General features: G+C 58.6%; 2 protein-coding genes across 4 annotated transcripts; both read left to right on the top strand.

Moving 5' to 3' along the window:
- The first annotated feature begins 3 nt into the window (after positions 1-3).
- Positions 4-4,565, top strand: LOC147348523 (laminin subunit beta-2-like). The gene is made up of 9 exons (XM_086368090.1): positions 4-227; positions 395-651; positions 783-947; positions 1,057-1,195; positions 1,982-2,171; positions 2,252-2,393; positions 2,557-2,730; positions 2,933-3,089; positions 3,364-4,565. The coding sequence occupies exons 1-9, from the start codon at positions 215-217 to the stop codon at positions 3,495-3,497; spliced, it is 1,371 nt and encodes a 456-aa protein (XP_086224216.1). The 5' UTR covers positions 4-214; the 3' UTR covers positions 3,498-4,565.
- A 147-nt stretch (positions 4,566-4,712) lies between these two features.
- Positions 4,713-18,985, top strand: LOC147348524 (laminin subunit beta-2). Of its 3 annotated transcripts, none has more exons than XM_086368029.1 (33): positions 4,713-4,778; positions 4,865-4,953; positions 5,075-5,247; positions 5,332-5,467; positions 5,550-5,623; positions 6,016-6,204; positions 6,302-6,365; positions 6,583-6,785; positions 6,874-6,994; positions 7,671-7,859; positions 8,090-8,269; positions 8,389-8,501; positions 8,753-8,832; positions 8,921-9,053; positions 9,235-9,393; positions 9,473-9,600; positions 13,647-13,779; positions 13,963-14,155; positions 14,233-14,376; positions 14,596-14,827; positions 14,911-15,074; positions 15,161-15,385; positions 15,477-15,694; positions 15,793-15,889; positions 15,985-16,357; positions 16,440-16,624; positions 16,698-16,939; positions 17,017-17,365; positions 17,699-17,906; positions 18,004-18,145; positions 18,228-18,404; positions 18,496-18,655; positions 18,737-18,985. In XM_086368029.1, exons 2-33 carry the CDS (start codon positions 4,866-4,868, stop codon positions 18,871-18,873), a joined length of 5,409 nt encoding a protein of 1,802 aa, XP_086224155.1. In that variant the 5' UTR covers positions 4,713-4,778; position 4,865; the 3' UTR covers positions 18,874-18,985. The 3 variants fall into 3 exon arrangements, with proteins under 3 accessions (XP_086224155.1, XP_086224153.1, XP_086224154.1); XM_086368027.1 differs by having other exon boundaries at positions 4,713-4,773; XM_086368028.1 differs by lacking the exon at positions 15,161-15,385 and having other exon boundaries at positions 4,713-4,773.
- Positions 18,986-19,171: the final 186 nt, after the last annotated feature.

A 19,171-nucleotide genomic window follows, 5' to 3' on the forward strand; every position in this document is an offset into this window, starting at 1 on the left:
TGGAGTGAGGAGACAGGGGGAAAAGGGCATCTGTGGCCAGGCTGATATTCCATCTTCCCACAGGACAGAAAGAACCACATTGGGCCAGACACTATGGGTCACAGCACAGGTTGTGGCAGAGAGAGACTCATGGGTTAGGGGACAGTGTGAACATCTGGAAGAATTATCCCAGGAGTTAGACTGTGTCAAGGGCCTGGCCTGGCCCAGGAAGGCCATGGGAGCCCAAGGTGAGGCCAAGGTAGATGGGCCACAGGTGAGGGTGGGGGCAAGGCTGGGCCAGGAGGAAGGGAATAGGTGCCTTTGCTTATGTATCTGGGGGGCCCAGGAGGCTGATGGACCCCACCTCAGCCAGTGGAGCCCCGAGCCACCCCTCTGTCATTCCCATCACCTACAGATGCTAAGGCCCAGGTCTCCTCAGCTGCCCTGCTTTCTCAAGAGGCCCTGCGTACAGTCCAGGTCGTGGCCACACTTGGAGGACCAGAAAGCCTCCTGGGACAGGCCCAGGAGGCCCGGCGGTGGACAGAGCAGCTACTGTGGGCAACAGGCCGGCCCAGAGGGCCAGCTGTGTTGCGGCTGAAATTGAAGGGGCTGGTCGACAGGGTCCAGAGGCTGAGCCCTCGGCTTCTGGGGCTGCTAGACAAAGCTGGAGTGGTGGGTGGAAATATGGGTCACTGGGGGATGTTTTGCCAAGGAGAGGACTCTCTCCTGGGGCTAAACTGAATGTAGGGCCATTCGAGATCCAGGACATAAATTCCTCACTGGGACCCTGATCTTGTTGGCAGGGATGCAGGGGTCAGGGACCTGGGCTGGCCCATGTTCCTGTGCCCTCTGGTGTTCCCTCTTGCCCTGGGACCCTGCCTACCTCCCAGTGGGCTCTCATTGCCTCCCGTAACTCCTCCCATAGCCTGGACATAGCATTCATCACCTTGGAGCAGTGCCAGCATCTGGTACAGAGCTGTGGGGTCTGTGGAGGGGGGCCTGGGGGAGTCACAGGGTACGATGCCTTGGCCATGGGCTCACAAGAGACACATTCCATATATGGCCCACCCCTACCAGCTACGGCAGACCCAGGCCACTGCAAGCTCCACAGGAATCCAGGCCTGGGAGACGTGGCGTCGTGCAAGGGGGCCCTGGGGCGTGGCCACCGTGGCTCGTGTGCAAGCAACTGTGCAGACCGTCCAGCATTTCCTCTTGGGTACGTGTCTGCTGGTTATATGTCTGTTCACTGCTGAGGGCAGGGGCAGGTGGGTCTCCAGGACCCTGCTAGGATACTCCTAGAATGAGGAAGACTTGGCAGGGCTGACCAGGGGTCCAGTGGGAGCACTAGTGTGCTAGCGAATCTTGAACAGGTTAGACCTAGGGGTCAGGAGGACTTGATTTGTAATGTTTATCAATTTTCATGGTATGAGTAATTCCCATCATGACTGATATCAGCCTACCTATTATTTAACAACTGGAGGAGGAAATGGCAGCCCACTCCAGTATTCTTGCCTGGGGAATCCCATGGACAGAGGAGCCTGGTGGGCCACAGTCCATAGGGATCACAAAGAGTTGGACAAGACTGAGTGACTGAACACACACACACACACACACATTATTTAACAAGTGCTTAATATAATTCCTGAAAATATAACAATTGGTTCTTGGAAGCATCTAGCATAAGCTTCCCAGATGGCTCAGTGGTAAAGAATTCACCTGCCAGTGCAGGAGACATGGGTTCGGTCCCTGAGTTGGGAAGATCCCTTGGAGGAGGAAATGGCAACCCATTCCAGTATTCTTGCCTGGGGAATCCCATGGACAGAGGAGCCTGGCGGGCTCCAGTCCATGGGGTCACAAAGAACTGGACATGACTGAGCATGCACACAGTCTCTAGCACACAGTATAGTCATATCAGAGGCAGGGTCAGTGAGAGGTTAGGGTCAAGGCTCGTTGAGTCAGGGATCAGAGTTCATGTCCAGGATCCCTACCTCCATCCCCACAGCTGAAGGTGCAGATGCTGTGAGCATAGAGCTGGTGGCATGGCGTGGGCTGGTGGTGCCTGTCCCCCAAGATGGGGCAGCGGGCCTTGCCTTCCTGCTGGATCAGATCCAGGGTGCCCTCCCTGCACCAGATGCCGAGGGTCAGGAGCTGCCCAAAGCTGAAGGTGTCCTCCGTTGGGCACAGCAGACCAGGTGAAGGGCCAGGAGGCTGGTGGTAGAGGTCAGAGGGTGGGGAGGAAGGGAATGCCAGACTGATTGCCTGCATCCTTCAGGGTGGGTACAGCCAGGGCTCTGCACCAAGCGCTGGATTTGGAGGGAGTGCTGGCTGAGGTGGGAACTCATGCAAGGGCTGCAGAGCAAGGGCTGCAGGTGGTGAAACAGAGACTTCACGGTCTGGAGGCCAGTGTACAGGAGGTGATCCGCGCCCCGCCCCCATGCCCTTCAGCTCCCTCACACCTCTTGTTCAGAGGCTGCTATCTCTATTCTTCCCCTGAGATCCTTGACCTATTCTGACAACACAGTGCTAAATACCCTGCCGTGCTGTGATCTCTTTGTGATCCCCTGATCTCCACCCCAGGTGGCCAGCCACCTGGCCCAGGTTGCACTGGCAGGGGATGTGACCCCAGTACTGGGACATCTGTCCAGTGGACCTGTGGCTCTCAGGACCCGTTTGGCCCTGACTCAGCGGCAGGCCCGGGAGGCAGAAGAGCAAGCCACGCATGCCCTGGGCATGGCCAGGAGCCTGGGCCAGGTGAGATGGGAAAAGCGGACTTCAGGGTCCCAGGGACCCCTGTGGAGTAGCATGAATTGGAGTTTAGGTGGGACTGGGCTACACTGGGCTGAGGCAGGGTCTCAGTTCTAAAGCCCTGCTTCCTCCCGGGAACTTCAGGAGGCAGTGCTTTTGGGATGGTAGGGTCCAGGTGGGTGGGCTTTCAGAGCCAGCCCTGCCCTAGGAGCTGCAGGTGGCCCAGCTTGGTATGATGGAGTTGCAGGAGGGCACGGACAGCCTTGTGGCCGCGGTGCAGGATGCAGGAGAGCGGGCACACCGGGCGCACGCTGAGGCCCGAGAGCTGCTAACACTGGTACAGAACAGCTGGAGAAGACTGGAGGGTATGTGGCTGGGCCAGGATGGGTGGGTACAGGGGGTGGTCAGGGTCAGAGTTAGAGGGATGGTGTGGGAGGGTCAGGGCTGGATCCAGGTTGGGTCCATATTCATATGAGGATCAGGCTGGGGTCAAAGTCCAGAACAGAGGGGTCAAATGTTGATTAGTGTTAGAGCTTATTTAGGGCTGGGATCAGAGTCAGGGTCTTGATGGAGATGAGGACCAGGGTCAGAGATTAGGGCCAGAGGTCAGAGCCTGGCTCAGATGACCTTAATCCCCAGGGTTGGAACGCCGCCTGGTTCAGAATGAGGAGGCACTGGGCAAGAAAGTGGCCACGCTGTGGGCTCTCGAGCAGCGGGCAGCAGAGCTACTGGGCCACATGCGGCTGTGGGCCAGGGCATACGGCACCTGCTGACTTCGGTCTGACTCCAAGTGACCCCACAGTGACCCAGGAATCCCCTGACCTTGAGAGCCCAGAGACACCAGAGTGCCTGCTGACCCTGAGTGATCCATGTGACAGCCTGTCATTTAGTGGTCCGCTGATCTTGACAAATAGGAGGGGTCACGGACAACTCCCTGAGGCCATCTAGTGCTCCCCGAGATCCTGATAGAGCCTTATCTCTGAGTGATCCATAATTCTGAGCGCCCTCTAGTATCCCTGAGCCCCTTAGATTGACCACGTGACCCCCCTGGTGTCTGGTGACCCCACTCCAGATAACTGGTGAACCTTGATGTTTCCCCTAAAGAACCCCAGCTTTTTTCCCTGGGCCTGCCACTCCAGGGTACTCTCCACCTGACTCAAGACAGTAGGCGCAGATGTAGCAAGCTCAAAGTTGTCCCGACAGGGCCCTATGGACCCCGGAGTCTGGTCCCCGCCGAGGTCCCAGGGGCCTGGGTGGGGCACACGCTCCCGCAGCCCGCATTCCAAGCCCGGATCTGGGCGCTCCCGGCGGGCCGAAACGTCCGGAGTGGATGAATAGCCGGAAGATCTGGATTCACTCGCTACCGCTGTGGTCTGTTGTCGGTGCCCAGCTCCCTTTTTCATACCAGGAAACAGTTCTTCTCATGCCTACTTGTTGTAGCGACTGGGGGAGGCAGAGACTCTGGACAGGGGATGGCCTTTCTTCACCTCTCCCAAACCCTCATGTTGTCCTGTCCTTCCGGTCATGCTGTCCTAAAGCTTCTCACAGTCCCGGAAGAGGGGAGCTTGGCACCCTGAGTGCGCCTTTCCACCGCCCCCCTGATGCTGGAGCCCTGGGACTGAAAAGCCTAAGTGATGGAGACGCGCATAGCACCGATGACACTGGGGACACAGTCTCCATGGCCCCTTGAGGTCTCCAAGATGACACTCCTCTCCTTGGCTTATGCCACAACCCCTACTTGGTTTGTCCCTGAACTACAGTGGCCTAGGACCCCAAACCCCAGTGTTCCCCTGGCTTTGTGCAGACCTGGGCCTGGGGGCACAATAAAGGTTTCCAGGTGAGCCGGTCTGTGTCTAGTTTCTAAAAGTGAGAGTTCCCAGAGAGGTAGGGGTTTTCTGTACAAAGCTGCGCTCCCGCCCGAGATCCGCTCCATGCTTTACTTCCTGCCATACTTCCCAACTTTGCTCAAAGTCGCTGGACTCCGCGCTAGTGGAGGGACCGCTGGACCGACAGAGGACCGAGTGGGGAATCAGCCAAGGACCCACACAGGCAGAGTCAACATGGGACCCCAAGGGAGGGGATAGGAGGGCACGGGCCCCAGGCCTCTCATCCCCCATCATCCTCTTCCTCTCCTCTTCAGGATGGAGTGGGTCGCAGCAGGGGGACGAGGGAGGGACCTGCCGGGACAGCCTGGGCCCTGGCAGCTTCATCTGGGCCTGCTGCTGAGCGGTGAGAGGGCCTGGTGAAGGCCTGGCGGGGGTGGGATGTGATGGTGGGTCCTGGGGTAGCTGGATCAGGGGCTGCGGGGAGTGGGGTAGTGTAGCAGAACCAGCTGACCCCCTGTTCCCAGTGCTGGTCACCGCCCTGGCCCAGGCCCCAGCCCCGGATGTGCCAAGCTGTTCTCGGGGAAGCTGCTACCCTGCCACAGGCGACCTGCTGGTGGGCCGCGCTGACAGACTGACCGCCTCGTCCACCTGTGGTTTGCGCGGCCCCCAGCCCTACTGCATCGTCAGTCACCTGCAGGTGGGACTGGGGTGGAGGTGGGGGTCCGAGTCAGGATGGACTAGCAGTGGCTGAGACATTGACCCTGACCCTGATCCGACCCAGGATGAGAAGAAATGCTTTCTGTGTGACTCCCGGCGCCCCTTCTCTGCCAGAGACAACCCAAACAGCCATCGCATCCAGAATGTAGTTACCAGCTTTGCACCACAGCGCCGGGCAGCCTGGTGGCAGTCAGAGAATGGTGAGGCTGCGGGTGGGGTATGGGGGGAGCAGGGCTGCCCACCAAGTAGCCTCAAGGCCCTGACCTCTGACTCCTGCCCCAGGTGTCCCCATGGTCACCATCCAGCTGGACTTGGAGGCTGAGTTCCATTTCACACACCTCATCATGACCTTCAAGGTGCCCGCATGTCTGGGAGCCTGCTTGAAGCACCCTGCTTGGCTCCCCAGTGCCCATGAACAGAGTCCCAGATCTTCAGTCCAGCCTCTCTGTACTCATATGCTGTGCCCTGGCTAGATGGGAGGCCCTTTCACCTCCCACAGTTCTGTTGCCTCCCACCTCCAGGCCTGTGTACACGCTGCTCCAATCCCAGGCTGGGTCAGGCGCTGTCTCCCTGGGGATCCTGACTTCCCCACTCGGGGTGGCTTTCCTTCCCGATTCTTGGCTCACTTTGGTCACCCCTACCTCTCCATGAGCTGCTTGAGAGCAGGCCCCAGCTGGACAGGGTTCTTGACAGGCCTGGGCTGGACTTGGGTCCTGGTGCCCGCTGATGAGCCGTGCTCCCCACCCAGACATTTCGCCCCGCTGCCATGCTGGTGGAGCGCTCGGCTGACTTTGGACGCACGTGGCGCGTGTACCGCTATTTCTCCTATGACTGTGCTGCAGACTTCCCTGGAGTCCCGCTAGCCCCACCACGGCATTGGGACGATGTTGTCTGTGAGTCCCGCTACTCAGAGATTGAGCCATCCACTGAAGGCGAGGTGAGGGCTGGCCTCTGGGCTTGGGGCAGAGAGGGGGCACGGTGGGCGTGCCCTTGGACACAGGTCCAGTGTCTGCAATGCCTCCATGCCCTCCCAGGTCATCTATCGGGTGCTGGACCCTGCCATCCCCATTCCAGACCCCTACAGCCCACGGATCCAGAGTGAGTGCTCCCTTCTCTGAGCCTGGCACAGTCCCAGAGTCCGGCTGCTAACTCTCTGGGGCCTCGGGAGCTATTTTGGGTGTTTCCTAGGGCAGGTGCCAAGTCCAGTTTAGCTCATACAGCTAGAGACAGGAGGTCTCCCAAGGTGACCTTGGCAGCTTCAGCCCCCTGGCTGGGTGTGGGCCAGTGGGTTCCCAGTCTTCTTCCCTCTGCTTAGACCTGCTGAAGATCACCAACTTGCGGGTAAATCTGACACGGCTACACACACTTGGGGACAACCTGCTTGACCCCCGGCGGGAGATCCGCGAGAAGTACTATTATGCCCTCTATGAGCTGGTCGTGCGTGGCAACTGCTTCTGCTACGGACACGCCTCACAGTGTGCGCCCGCCCCAGGGGCACCAGCCCACGCTGAGGGCATGGTGAGGGCCTTCGGCTGGCTGAGCTGGGCTGTGGGCAGGGGCAGGCCCGGCTGGGCCGTGCTGACCACTCGCCTGCCCACCCTCCTAGGTTCATGGGGCCTGCGTCTGCAAACACAACACTCGCGGCCTTAACTGTGAGCAGTGTCAGGATTTCTATCATGACTTGCCCTGGCACCCGGCTGAGGACCGCCATAGTCATGCCTGCAAGAGTGAGTAAGACCCCAGCCCCCACCGCCCCAAAACTCTGTGGCCTGGCTGTGCCCAGGGTACAACCTAGAGATGGTTGGTTAAGTCCCTAATACCTAGATTGTGTCTGAAGGATATCAGGAAGGAATTCCCTGGTGGCCCAGTCGTTAGGACTCAGCGCTTTCACTGCCAGGGCCTGGGTTCAATCCCTGGTCAGGGAACTAAGATCCTGAAACCATAAGGCGTGGCCAAAAAAAAAAAAAAAGGATTTGTGAAGGGGCCTTCCTTGGTGGCTCAGATGGTTAAAGAAACTTCCTGCGATGCAGGAGACCTGGGTTTGACGCTGGGTCAGGAAGATCCCTTAGAGAAGGAAATGGCAACCCACTCCAGTATTCTTGCTGGAGAATTCCATGGGCAGGGAAGCCTGGTGGGCTATGGTCCATGGGGTCACAAAGAGTCAGACACAACTGAGCAACTAACACTTTCACTTTTCATCCTGGTCTCAATGCCCCCGGGGACTCCTTCAACCCTTCTCAACAGCGTGCTCTGATGAGGGGCCCAGTAGAAAGCCAAACCCCCACCCACAAATTCTGGCCGGTGGCAGGGACCTAAGGTGGCACTGGGGGTCCCTAAGTCCCTTCCTCTCAGGGCATGGTCCCTCCAGTGACCTTTGCCCTCTCTTCCTTCCCCTCTCCCAAGAGTGCGAGTGCCACGGGCACGCCCACAGCTGTCACTTCGACATGGCCATATACCTGGCATCCGGCAATGTGAGCGGAGGCGTGTGTGATGGGTGTCAGCACAACACAGCCGGGCGCCAATGTGAGCTCTGCCGGCCCTTCTTCTACCGGGACCCGACCAAGGACCTGCGTGACCCTGCTGTGTGCCGCTGTAAGGCGGGAACTGAACCCTGGAGCAGGAAGGCTGTCCCCGGGTTAGAGCAGAGGATGTGCCAGACTATGGCCAAGTTACAGAGATTTGGGGTGGAGGGTGGGGGAGTGGTGGGGGAGGAGGGTGGGGGAGTGGTGGGGGCCAGACTGGGAATCTAGGGTGGGGCTTGAGACTTGACTGGTGCTGGGCTCATTGGCCTAGGGTAACTCTGCACTTCTTTGTGCCCTCAGCCTGTGACTGTGACCCCATGGGTTCCCAAGACGGGGGCCGCTGTGATCCCCACGATGACCCTGCCCTGGGGCTGGTCTCGGGCCAGTGTCGCTGCAAAGAACACGTGGTGGGCTCTCGCTGCCAGCAGTGCCGCGATGGCTTCTTTGGGCTCAGTGCCAACAACCCCCTGGGCTGCCAGCGTATGTGCCTCCTATCCTGATTCCAGTCCTGACCTTGACCCTGGACCTCTTACTCTTGATCCAGCCAGACACGAGCACTGCTCCAGCTCCCCACAGTGCTGATATCTCCTTCCCTGCAGGATGTCAGTGTGACCCACGGGGCACGGTGCCGGGGGGCACCCCTTGTGACCGCAACAGTGGAGCCTGTTTCTGCAAGCGTCTGGTGACCGGCCAGGGCTGCAACCGCTGCCTGGTGTGACTGGAGGGGGGCCGGAGTTCTGCGCTTGTCCTCAGAGCACAGGGCTGGGGGGTGGTGTCCATGCCCCCCTGGGTGGGTGCTGAGGGCTTAGGGCCTGAACCTGGGTGAGAGGCCAAGGGTGGGAGCCAGTGGTCTGGGGACCATGCTTTCCCCAAGGAGTGTAGAGGCTGAGAGTCATCATCGGACTCTCTGCTGGGCAGAGAGGGGAGTCTGTTTTGGGCCCTCAGCAACCTCTTGTCCCGCAGCCTGGCCACTGGGGGCTGAGCCACGACCTGCTCGGCTGCCGTCCATGTGACTGCGACATCGGTGGTGCCTTGGATCCCCAGTGAGTGCTGTATAAGGGGCCCTGGGTGGTTGGGGAGAGGATCCTGGGCAGGAGGGCGGATCCTCTGGAGTAACCACGTGTTCCCCAGGTGCAACGAGGCCACGGGTCAGTGCCGCTGCCGCCAGCACATGGTGGGGCGACGCTGCGAGCAGGTGCAGCCTGGTTATTTCCGGCCCTTCCTTGACCACCTAACTTGGGAGGCTGAGGAACCCCGGGGGCAGGTAAGCGGGGCACTGTTGGGGGGCAGGGCATGGATGGCACTATGGATGGAGAGGCTGGGTTATGGGTGGCGCCTGGTGGAGGGAGGGTGTCTGCCTTGAGCAGGGCGTTCACTGGAGAGCTGGGGCCTGGGGACAGGCTGTGGCAGAAGATCCCCCCACCCCCGGCTGCATTGCCTCCCAGGTGCTCGATGTGGTGGAGCGTCTGGTGACCCCTGGGGGCACTCCATCTTGGACCGGCCCGGGCTTTGTTAGGCTGCGGGAAGGCCAGGTGCTGGAGTTCGTGGTGGCCTCTGTACCGAGAGCCATGGACTACGACGTGCTGCTGCGCTTGGAGCCCCAGGTCAGATCCTGCGACACCTAACCCAGAGCTCACCCTCTGCACGTGAGAGCACCTCCTCCATCATCCCGTGTCCCCCCAGGTGCCAGAGCAGTGGGCGGAGATGGAACTGACCGTGCAGCGTCCAGGGCCTGTGTCTGCCCGCAGCTCATGTGGGCACGTGCTGCCCCAAGACGACCACATCCCAGGGACCCTACGGCCAGGCAGCAGGTGAGGACGCTAGTGGGAGCACCTACCACTGTTTGGGGGGCGGGTTGTGGGTCGGCTGCTCCACTCCAACTGCTCATTCATCTGTTCCTTTGAGTGCCTGCTCCTCCTGGCTGCTGTTTGCCGATGCTGCTGGGCACGGTGTGGCTCAGAGGAAGGAAGTAGAGAGAACCGGGCCTGCTCCTTCAGGGGCCCAAGTTCCAGAGGCCAAGGCAGGAATTGAGGGGAGCCCATTCAGTGTCAGGATAGGGGGGTGCCTGTAGGGGCTTGGGAGGGTGTCAGAGTGCTCTGAGCAGGGATGTAACTGGCCTGATTAAGGTTTTTATTATATTGGGGGGTTCGTATTTGTTTCATGGATCTTTTTTTAAAAATCATTATTTCTTTTAAACTTTTTATCATGTAAAAATAGAAATCAAATCCCTTATGATTATACAGTGGAAGTGAGAAATAGATTTAAGGGCCTAGATCTGATAGATAGAGTACCTGATGAACTATGGACGGAGGTTCGTGACATTGTACAGGAGACAGGGATCAAGACCATCCCCATGGAAAAGAAATGCAAAAAAGCAAAATGGCTGTCTGGGGAGGCCTTACAAATAGCTGTGAAGAGAAGCGAAAAGCAAAAGAGAAAAGGAAAGATATAAGCATCTGAATGTAGAGTTCCAGAGAATAGCAAGAAGAGATAAGAAAGCCTTTTTCAGCGATCAATGCAAAGAAATAGAGCAAAACAACAGAATGGGAAAGACTAGAGATCTCTTCAAGAAAATTAGAGATACCAAGGGAACATTTCATGCAAAGATGGGCTCGATAAAGGACAGAAATGGTATGGACCTAACAGAAGCAGAAGATATTAAGAAGAGATGGCAAGAATACACAGAAGAACTGTACGAAAAAGATCTTCACGACCCAGATAATCACGATGGTGTGATCACTGACCTAGAGCCAGACATCCTGGAATGTGAAGTCAAGTGGGCCTTAGAAAGCATCACTATGAACAAAGCTAGTGGAGGTGATGGAATTCCAGTTGAGCTATTCCAAATCCTGAAAGATGATGCTGTGAAAGTGCTGCACTCAATATGCCAGCAAATTTGGAAAACTCAGCAGTAGCCACAGGACTGGAAAAGGTCCGTTTTCATTCCAATCCCAAAGAAAGGCAATGCCAAAGAATGCTCAAACTACTGCACAATTGCACTCATCTCACACGCTAGTAAAGTAATGCTCAAAATTCTCCAAGCCAGGCTTCAGCAATATGTGAACCGTGAACTTCCTGATGTTCAAGCTGGTTTTAGAAAAGGCAGAGCAACCAGAGATCAAATTGCCAACATCTGCTGGATCATGGAAAAAGCAAGAGAGTTCCAGAAAAACATCTATTTCTGCTTTATTGACTATGCCAAAGCCTTTGACTGTGTGGATCACAATAAAGTGTGGAAAATTCTGAAAGAGATGGAAATACCAGACCACATGATCTGCCTCTTGAGAAATCTGTATGCAGGTCAGGAAGCAACAGTTAGAACTGGCCATGGAACAACAGACTGGTTCCAAATAGGAAAAGGAGTGCGTCAAGGCTGTATATTGTCACCCTGCGTATTTAACTTCTATGCAGAGTACATCATGAGAAACGCTGGACTGGAAGAAGCACAAGCTGAATCAAGATTGCCAGGAGAAATATCGATAACGTCAGATATGCAGATGACACCACCCTTATGGCAGAAAGTGAAGAGGAACTCAAAAGCCTCTTGATGACAGTGAAAGTGGAGAGCGAAAAAGTTGGCTTAAAGCTCAACATTCAGAAAACAAAGATCATGGCATCCGGTCCCATCACTTCATGGGAAATAGATGGGGAAACAGTGGAAATAGTGTCAGACTTAATTTTTGGGGGCTCCAAAATCACTGCAGATGGTGACTGCAGCCATGAAATTAAAAGACGCTTACTCCTTGGAAGGAAAGTTATGACCAATCTAGATAGCATATTCAAAAGCAGAGACATTACTTTGCCAACAAAGGTCCGTCTAGTCAAGGCTATGGTTTTTCCAGTGGTCATGTATGGATGTGAGAGTTGGACTGTGAAGAAGGCTGAGCACCGAAGAATTGATGCTTTTGAACTGTGGTGTTGGAGAAGACTCTTGAGAGTCCCTTGGAGTACACGGAGATCCAACCAGTCCATTCTGAAGGAGATCAGCCCTGGGATTTCTTTGGAAGGAATGATGCTAAAGCTGAAACTCCAGTACTTTGGCCACCTCATGTGAAGAGTTGACTCATTGGAAAAGACTCTGATGCTGGAAGGGATTGGGGGCAGGAGGAGAAGGGGACAACAGAGGATGAGATGGCTGGATGGCATCACTGACTCGATGGACGTGAGTCTGAGTGAACTCCGGGAGTTGGTGATGGACAGGGAGGCCTGGCGTGCTGAGATTCTTGGGGTCGCAAAGAGTCGGACATGACTGAGCGACTGAACCGAACTGAAAAATAGAAATACATAGAAGCAGAGAGAATAGCATAATGAGCCTGGCTGTACCCACCATGGACATTTGGCCAACTTTACATTTAACAAAGACTCATCTGGTTTTCCAGTGGAGGATAGACCTAAAGGGCCCAGGTGGAAGGTGGGAGCTCTGCTAGAAGTTACTGAGTTAGCCGAGTGACAGCAGGCTGGACACAGGTGTAGCAGTTGAGGTGGCAAGGAAAAGAAGTTTCCATAGGGTTCTGGTGGCAGAGCTGACAGCTTAGACATGTAGGAAAGAGAGAAAATGTGGAAAGGTGTCTCCAGGGTTTGGGGCTTGGACGTCTGGGTGGCATGGGCTCTTTTCTGAGATGGAGACCTAGCGGGGAGCACTTCTGAGATGCTGAGACATGAGGGGACAAGGCCGGGGGTGGTTGGATTTGTGTGTCTGGAATTACTGGAGGGCTCACGTTGGAGATGTAAGACTTGTCTGTAAAGAGGTGGTTCTCAATTAAATGACCAGAAAAAGGAAGGAGGAGCAGAAGCAAGCTTTGGGGTACTCTAGTGTTAGAACCCAGTAGAGAGGGAGCAGCTGGGGGATGGGGAAAAGTCAGGAGTCTGGACAAGGTCCCAGAAACTGAGAAGAGCGTCTGAGGAAGGAAGGCGTACGGTTCTCACTGCATGCTGCTGGACGCCTCAGCAGATAAGAATAGAGAAGTAGCCGCTGGGTTTGGCTACAGGGAGGTCACCGGTGACCTTGGGACAGGCCGACTGCATGGCATGTTGGGACACAAGCTCCTCGGGAGTGGGAGGCTTAGAGAGTGGACGCAGTGACTACGGTTACATTTTAGGGCTGTGTTGGGCAGGAGAACAAAGAGCAGCAGCTGAGGGAGACCTGAATCTTGAGTAAAGATTTTTTCAGGGAGAATCGAAGAAGAACCCTAGGGTGGGTTTAGAAGCTGCTGGGAATGACCTGGGGCAGGGGGAGGTGATGCAGTCTTGGTGAAGAGGAGCCTTGGTCAAAGGTTGGAGGTGGGGGTTGAAGGAAGCGTAAAAAGGACCTGGGGGAAAACTGGAAGGTATTAAGGACTGATGGTGAAGCTGAAACTCGAATACTCTGGCCACCTGATGTGAAGAACTGACTCAGAAAAAAACCTTGATTCTGGGAAAGATTGAAGGCAGGAGGAGAAGGGGATGACAGAGGATGAGATGGTTGGATGGCATTACCGACTCAATGGACATGAGTCTGAGTAAACTCCGGGAGTTGGTGATGAACAGGGAAGCCTGGCATGCTGCAGTCCTCGGGGTCACAAAGAGTCGGGCACAACTGGGCAACTGAACTGAACTGAATATTTGTGCCAGGGAAATGCTGTGGGGTTGCAAGGCCATATGAAGTATTTTCAGCACAGGTGATGATCCCAGTGAAGGCACGTTTATGGGAATCTTCTATACAGATTCTCTGCCTGGCTGTCAGCTGTGGCCCAGACAGTGGCCCAGCGCAGTCTGTTTCTTGGCCAGTGGTTTGGTTGCTGGGTGTGGCGAGGGGAGGCCCAAGAAGAGGCATAGGGGAACTCTGGGTGACCCCCATACCTGTCCTCCCCTACCCCAGGCACATGGTGTTTCCCAGACCTGTCTGCCTGGAGCCTGGCATCTCCTACAAGCTACATCTCAAGCTGGTGCGAACAGGAGGAAGTGCCCAGCCTGAGGCCCCCTATTCCGGAGCCAGCCTACTCATTGACTCGGTGAACACCTCCTTCTTCCCATACCTACCAAGATGGTGGGGCCTGTGGGCTGGGTCTCGTAGTGGTGGCCAGATGGACAGCGCTGGGGATGGAACAGGCAGGTCTGGGGGGACCCAGCTTCGTGTCCTGGTGGTCCCACGTGGTCCAGGCTCTGAACTGCACTCTTCCTTCTCATCTCTCAAGCTGGTGCTGCTGCCCCGTGTCCTGGTGCTGGAGATGTTTAGCGGGGGTGACGCAGCCTCTCTCGAGCGCCGGGCCACCTTTGAACGCTACCGCTGCCACGAGGAGGGTTTGATGCCCAGCAAGCCCCTTCCTTCTGAGGCCTGTGCCCCCCTCCTCATCAGCCTGTCCACGCTGCTCTACAACGGAGCCCTGCGTGAGTGTGTGTGGTGTGGCTGGTGGGGTGGAGGTGTGGGGGCTCAGCCTGACCTGCCCTGTTCCCTCTCCCCACAGCCTGTCAGTGTGACCCCCAGGGCTCCCTGAGCTCCGAGTGCAACCCCCATGGCGGTCAGTGCCGGTGCAAACCTGCAGTGGTTGGGCGCCGCTGTGACCTCTGTGCCCCTGGCTACTATGGCTTTGGCCCCACGGGTTGTCAAGGTATTCACTGGCCTCATCCCTCCAGTTGTCTGCCCCCCTCCCCACTACTGTTCTTCCTCCTTTTTCTGGTGCTACTTCTTCCTTCTCATTCTGGCTTCGGACCCCACATCCTCAGCTCTGATCACTTGACCTTCTCTTCCATCCCCTGACCTTCCACCCTGACCTCACCCAGCTTCCCCTCAAAGCCCCTCCCTGGCTCAGTCTCTGCCTTGCCCCCAGCCTGCCAGTGCAGCCCCGAGGGGGCACTCAGTGGCCTGTGTGATGCCACCAGTGGGCAGTGCCCCTGCCGAGCTGGTGCCTTTGGGCTTCGCTGTGACCGCTGCCAACGAGGCCAGTGGGGGTTCCCGAGCTGCCGGCCCTGTGTCTGCCATGGGCACGCAGACGAGTGCGACCCCAACACTGGCACTTGCCTGGGCTGCCGGGACCACACTGGGGGTGAGCACTGTGAAAGGTGAGCCTGGAGCAGCCGTGGACGAGCGGGTGGGTAGGCACACCGCTCAGGGAGGATGCAGCGTTTCCCTCTGCTCCCTGCAGGTGCATTGCTGGCTTCCATGGGGACCCCCGGCTGCCCTACGGGGGCCAGTGCCGGCCCTGCCCCTGCCCCGAAGGCCCCGGGAGCCGGCGGCACTTTGCTACTTCCTGCCACAGGGATGGGTACTCGCAGCAGGTTGTGTGCCACTGCCGGGCAGGCTACACAGGTGAGTGAGGAGGTTCAGGCGCGGGACCAGGGTGGAGCAGCTGGGCTGAGCACTCACGCCTCCCCCCACCCTCCGACCGTGGGCAGGGCTGCGATGCGAAGCTTGTGCCCCCGGGCACTTTGGGGACCCATCAAGGCCAGGCGGCGGGTGCCAACCATGCGAGTGCAGTGGGAACATTGACCCCACGGACCCGGATGCCTGTGACCCCCACTCGGGGCAATGCCTGCACTGCTTATACCACACGGAGGGGCCGCGCTGTGCCCACTGCAAGCCTGGCTTCCATGGGCAGGCTGCCCGACAGAGCTGTCACCGTGAGTGTGGGGATGGGAGAGGACCACTGGGTGGGGCTCCCCTTGACTGGTGTGCACCCCTTGACTGGTGTCCCCATCTCGGCTGGCACAGGCTGTACCTGCAACCTGCTGGGCACAGATGCCCGGCAGTGTCCATCCACTGACCACTGCAACTGTGACCCAAGCAGCGGGCAGTGTCCATGCCTCCCCAACGTCCAGGGCCTGAGCTGTGACCGCTGTGCCCCCAACTTCTGGAACCTCACCAGTGGCCGTGGCTGCCAGCCCTGTGCCTGCCACCTGAGCCGAGCCAGAGGCCCTGCCTGCAACGAGGTAGGGCACTTCCTGTGGACCCCTGGGTGGGTGGGGCCAGCTGCCTGCCTCCGGTCTCGGCTCTGCCCCTGATTGACCTCTGCCTGTTCCCACTCTAGTTCACAGGTCAGTGCCACTGCCGTGCTGGTTTCGGTGGGCGGACCTGTTCTGAGTGCCAGGAGCTCCACTGGGGAGACCCTGGGTTGCAGTGCCGAGGTAAGGGGGCTAGAGGGGCCAGAGTAGATGGGGGGCTGCTTCCCAGGATGCTCCACTGGCACCCTGACCCTGTGGTCTGTCCTTTGCCCACACAGCCTGTGACTGTGACCCTCGTGGGATAGATACACCTCAGTGTCATCGTTCCACGGGCCACTGCAGCTGCCGCCCTGGCGTGTCTGGCGTGCGCTGTGACCAGTGTGCCCGTGGCTTCTCGGGAGTCTTTCCCACCTGCCATCCCTGCCACGCGTGCTTTGGGGACTGGGACCGCGTGGTGCAGGATCTGGCGGCCCGCACACGGCGCCTGGAGCAGTGGACGCAAGAGCTGCAGCAGACGGGCGTGCTGGGTGCCTTTGAGAGCAATTTCCGGCACCTGCAGGAGAAGCTGGGCACTGTGCAGGGCATCGTGGCTGCCCGAAACGCCTCCGCCGCCTCCACTGCACAGCTCGTGGAGGCCACAAAGGAGCTGCGGTGCGGACGAACCCGAGGATGAGTGGTGGGATGGGGCAGGGGCCCAACGCGCCAGGCCTGAATTCTGTATCACTTCACACAGGCGCGAAATCGGGGAGGCCACGGAGCACCTGACCCGGCTGGAGGCTGAGCTTACAGACGTGCAGGATGACAATTTCAACGCCAACCACGCACTGAGTAGTCTAGAGCGAGACGGGCTTGCACTTAATCTCACGCTGCGGCAGCTTGACCAGCATCTGGACCTGCTCAAGCATTCAAACTTCCTGGGTGAGTTGGTGACCCCTGAGGCAGTTGGATCAGGGTGGATCTTCAGCTGACTGCCCGCCTCTGCCCAACTCAGGTGCCTATGACACCATCCGCCAGGCCCACAGCCTGTCTGCAGAGGCAGAACGCCGTGCCAACATGTCGGCCCTGATAGTGCCCAGCCCTGTGAGCAACTCAGCAGACACCCGGCACCGGACAGAGTCCCTGATGAGTGCCCGGAGGGAGGATTTCAACCGCAGGCACATAGCCAACCAGCGGGCCCTGGGCGAGCTCTCTGCCCGTACCCACGCCCTGAGTCTGACAGGCATCAACGAACTGGTAAGGCTCAGTGTGGGGTGGGACATGTGGGTGTGGCTGTTCCTTCCCCCAGCCCTGACTTGTTCTGTGCCTGGCAGGTGTGTGGGTCCCCAGGAGATGCGCCCTGTGCTACGAGCCCCTGCGGGGGTGCCGGCTGCCGGGATGAGGAGGGGCAGCCCCGCTGTGGGGGCCTCAGCTGCAGTGGGGCAGCAGCCATGGCGGACCTGGCGCTGGGTCGGGCCCGCCACACACAGGCAGAGCTGCAGCGGGCGTTGGCAGAAGGCAGTGGCATCCTCAGCCAGGTAGCTGAAACCCGTCGACAGGCAGGCGAGGCCCAGCAGCGGGCCCAGGCAGCCCTGGACAAGGCTCATGCGTCCAGGGGCCAGGTGGAGCAGGCCAACCAGGAACTGCGGCAACTTATCCAGAATGTGAAAGACTTCCTCAGCCGTGAGCCTCCCTGTGGCCCAGGCCACGTGGTGTTTCCCTTGTGTCTGTGTTCATACTTGAGTCAGAGCCCACACGGCACCTGTGTTTGTGACCACCAATGGGCAGGGACTCAGGATGTGTGGACCCCGAGCCCTGCCTTTATGTCATCCCAAAGTCCATGGCCCCAAATCTGTGTCCCATGTAGAGTCCTGTCCTTGTAGTTACTAGCTGCTGGTTACTGTCCTTCTGCCTGCTAGCAAATCCATACCCCATGTGTGGTCTCTGAGTCCATATCCCCAGATCGTGTCCCTGTGCCCAAGCTCTGACCTTAAGTCCTTGCCTGTGTCCCCATAGAGGAGGGGGCTGACCCTGATAGCATTGAGATGGTGGCCACCCGGGTGCTAGAACTCTCCATCCCAGCGTCGCCTGAGCAGATCCAGCAGCTGGCGGGTGAGATTGCAGAGAGGGTCCGGAGCCTGGCAGATGTGGACACAATCCTGGCGCGCACTGTGGGAGACGTGCGCCGGGCCGAGCAGCTCCTGAACGACGCGCGGCGGGCACGGTCTGATCCCCAACCTTGGACCCTCCTGCACCCCTGCTGCCCCCTCCTTGACACCTGATCCTGATACTGGCAGGCTCTGACTCCCTCTCTTCCCTAGGAGCCGGGCTGAGGGTGAGAAACAGAAGGCAGAGACAGTCCAGGCAGCACTGGAGGAGGCCCAGCGGGCACAGGGTGCTGCTCAGGGTGCCATCCAGGGGGCAGTGGTTGACACACAGGACACAGAGCAGACCCTACAGCAGGTGTGGCCTCCCTGGACACCAGTGGGGCCAGGTTAGGAGCACACCACATAAACCCCTTTAATCCTGGGCCCACCCACGGCAGGTGCAGGAGAGGATGGCAGGTGCTGAGCAGGCACTGAGCTCCGCAGGTGAGCGGGCTCAGCAACTGGATGGTCTCCTGGAGGCTCTGAAACTGAAGCGAGCAGGGAATAGCCTGGCAGCCTCGAGTGCCGAAGAAACGGCTGGCAGTGCCCAGGATCGTGCCCGGGAAGCTGAACAGGTGGGTTGAGGCAGAGCCAGCTGGAAGGGCTGGGGATAGAGGCTGGGCCTCCACTGGGCCACCACTCAGCCCCCGGCTTCTACATCCACAGCTGCTGCAGGGCCCCCTGGGGGACCAGTACCAGACAGTGAGGGCCCTGGCTGAGCGCAAGGCCCAGGGTGTGCTGGCTGCGCAGGCGCGGGCAGAGCAACTGCGGGACGAGGCTCGGGGCTTGTTGCAAGCCGCTCAAGACAAGCTGCAGCGGCTGCAAGGTGAGGATGGGGGTGGGAGGGCCCCAGAAAGGTGAGGCTCTCTGGGAGAAGGACCCTTCATCTGAGACCCGTCTCTGCCAGAGCTGGAAGGCACTTATGAGGAGAACGAGCGGGCGCTGGAGGGCAAAGCGGCTCAGCTGGACGGGCTGGAGGCCAGGATGCGCAGTGTGCTTCAGGCCATCAACTTGCAGGTCCAGATCTACAACACCTGCCAGTGACCCCTGCCCGAGGCGCGCCCCGGTCCCTAGCCTTACCCCGCACGCATGATCGCCTGTGCATGAACAGTCCTCAGCCTGGCAAGGCCCCCCGCAATAAACCAGTGTGAATTCCCGGGTGTGGTCTGGACTCTGATTTGGGGAGGCGGGGTCTCTGGGAGGAGTCTGTAGAGGCGGCCACCCGCCGGGCCCCAGCGAGGCCCAGGCACCGGAGCCCCGCCCCCTCCGCTCGGCCCGCCCCCGAAGCTGCCCGGCGCCGCGTGCTCGCTCCCGCCGGATGTGCGTCACCGGCCCTGCGTGC

The sequence above is a fragment of the Bos grunniens genome, chromosome 22 (genome assembly GCF_055505025.1).
Source record: "Bos grunniens cultivar Pamir isolate PY7600 chromosome 22, Bosgru_T2T1.0, whole genome shotgun sequence".
NCBI classification, from domain to species: Eukaryota; Metazoa; Chordata; class Mammalia; order Artiodactyla; family Bovidae; genus Bos; species Bos grunniens.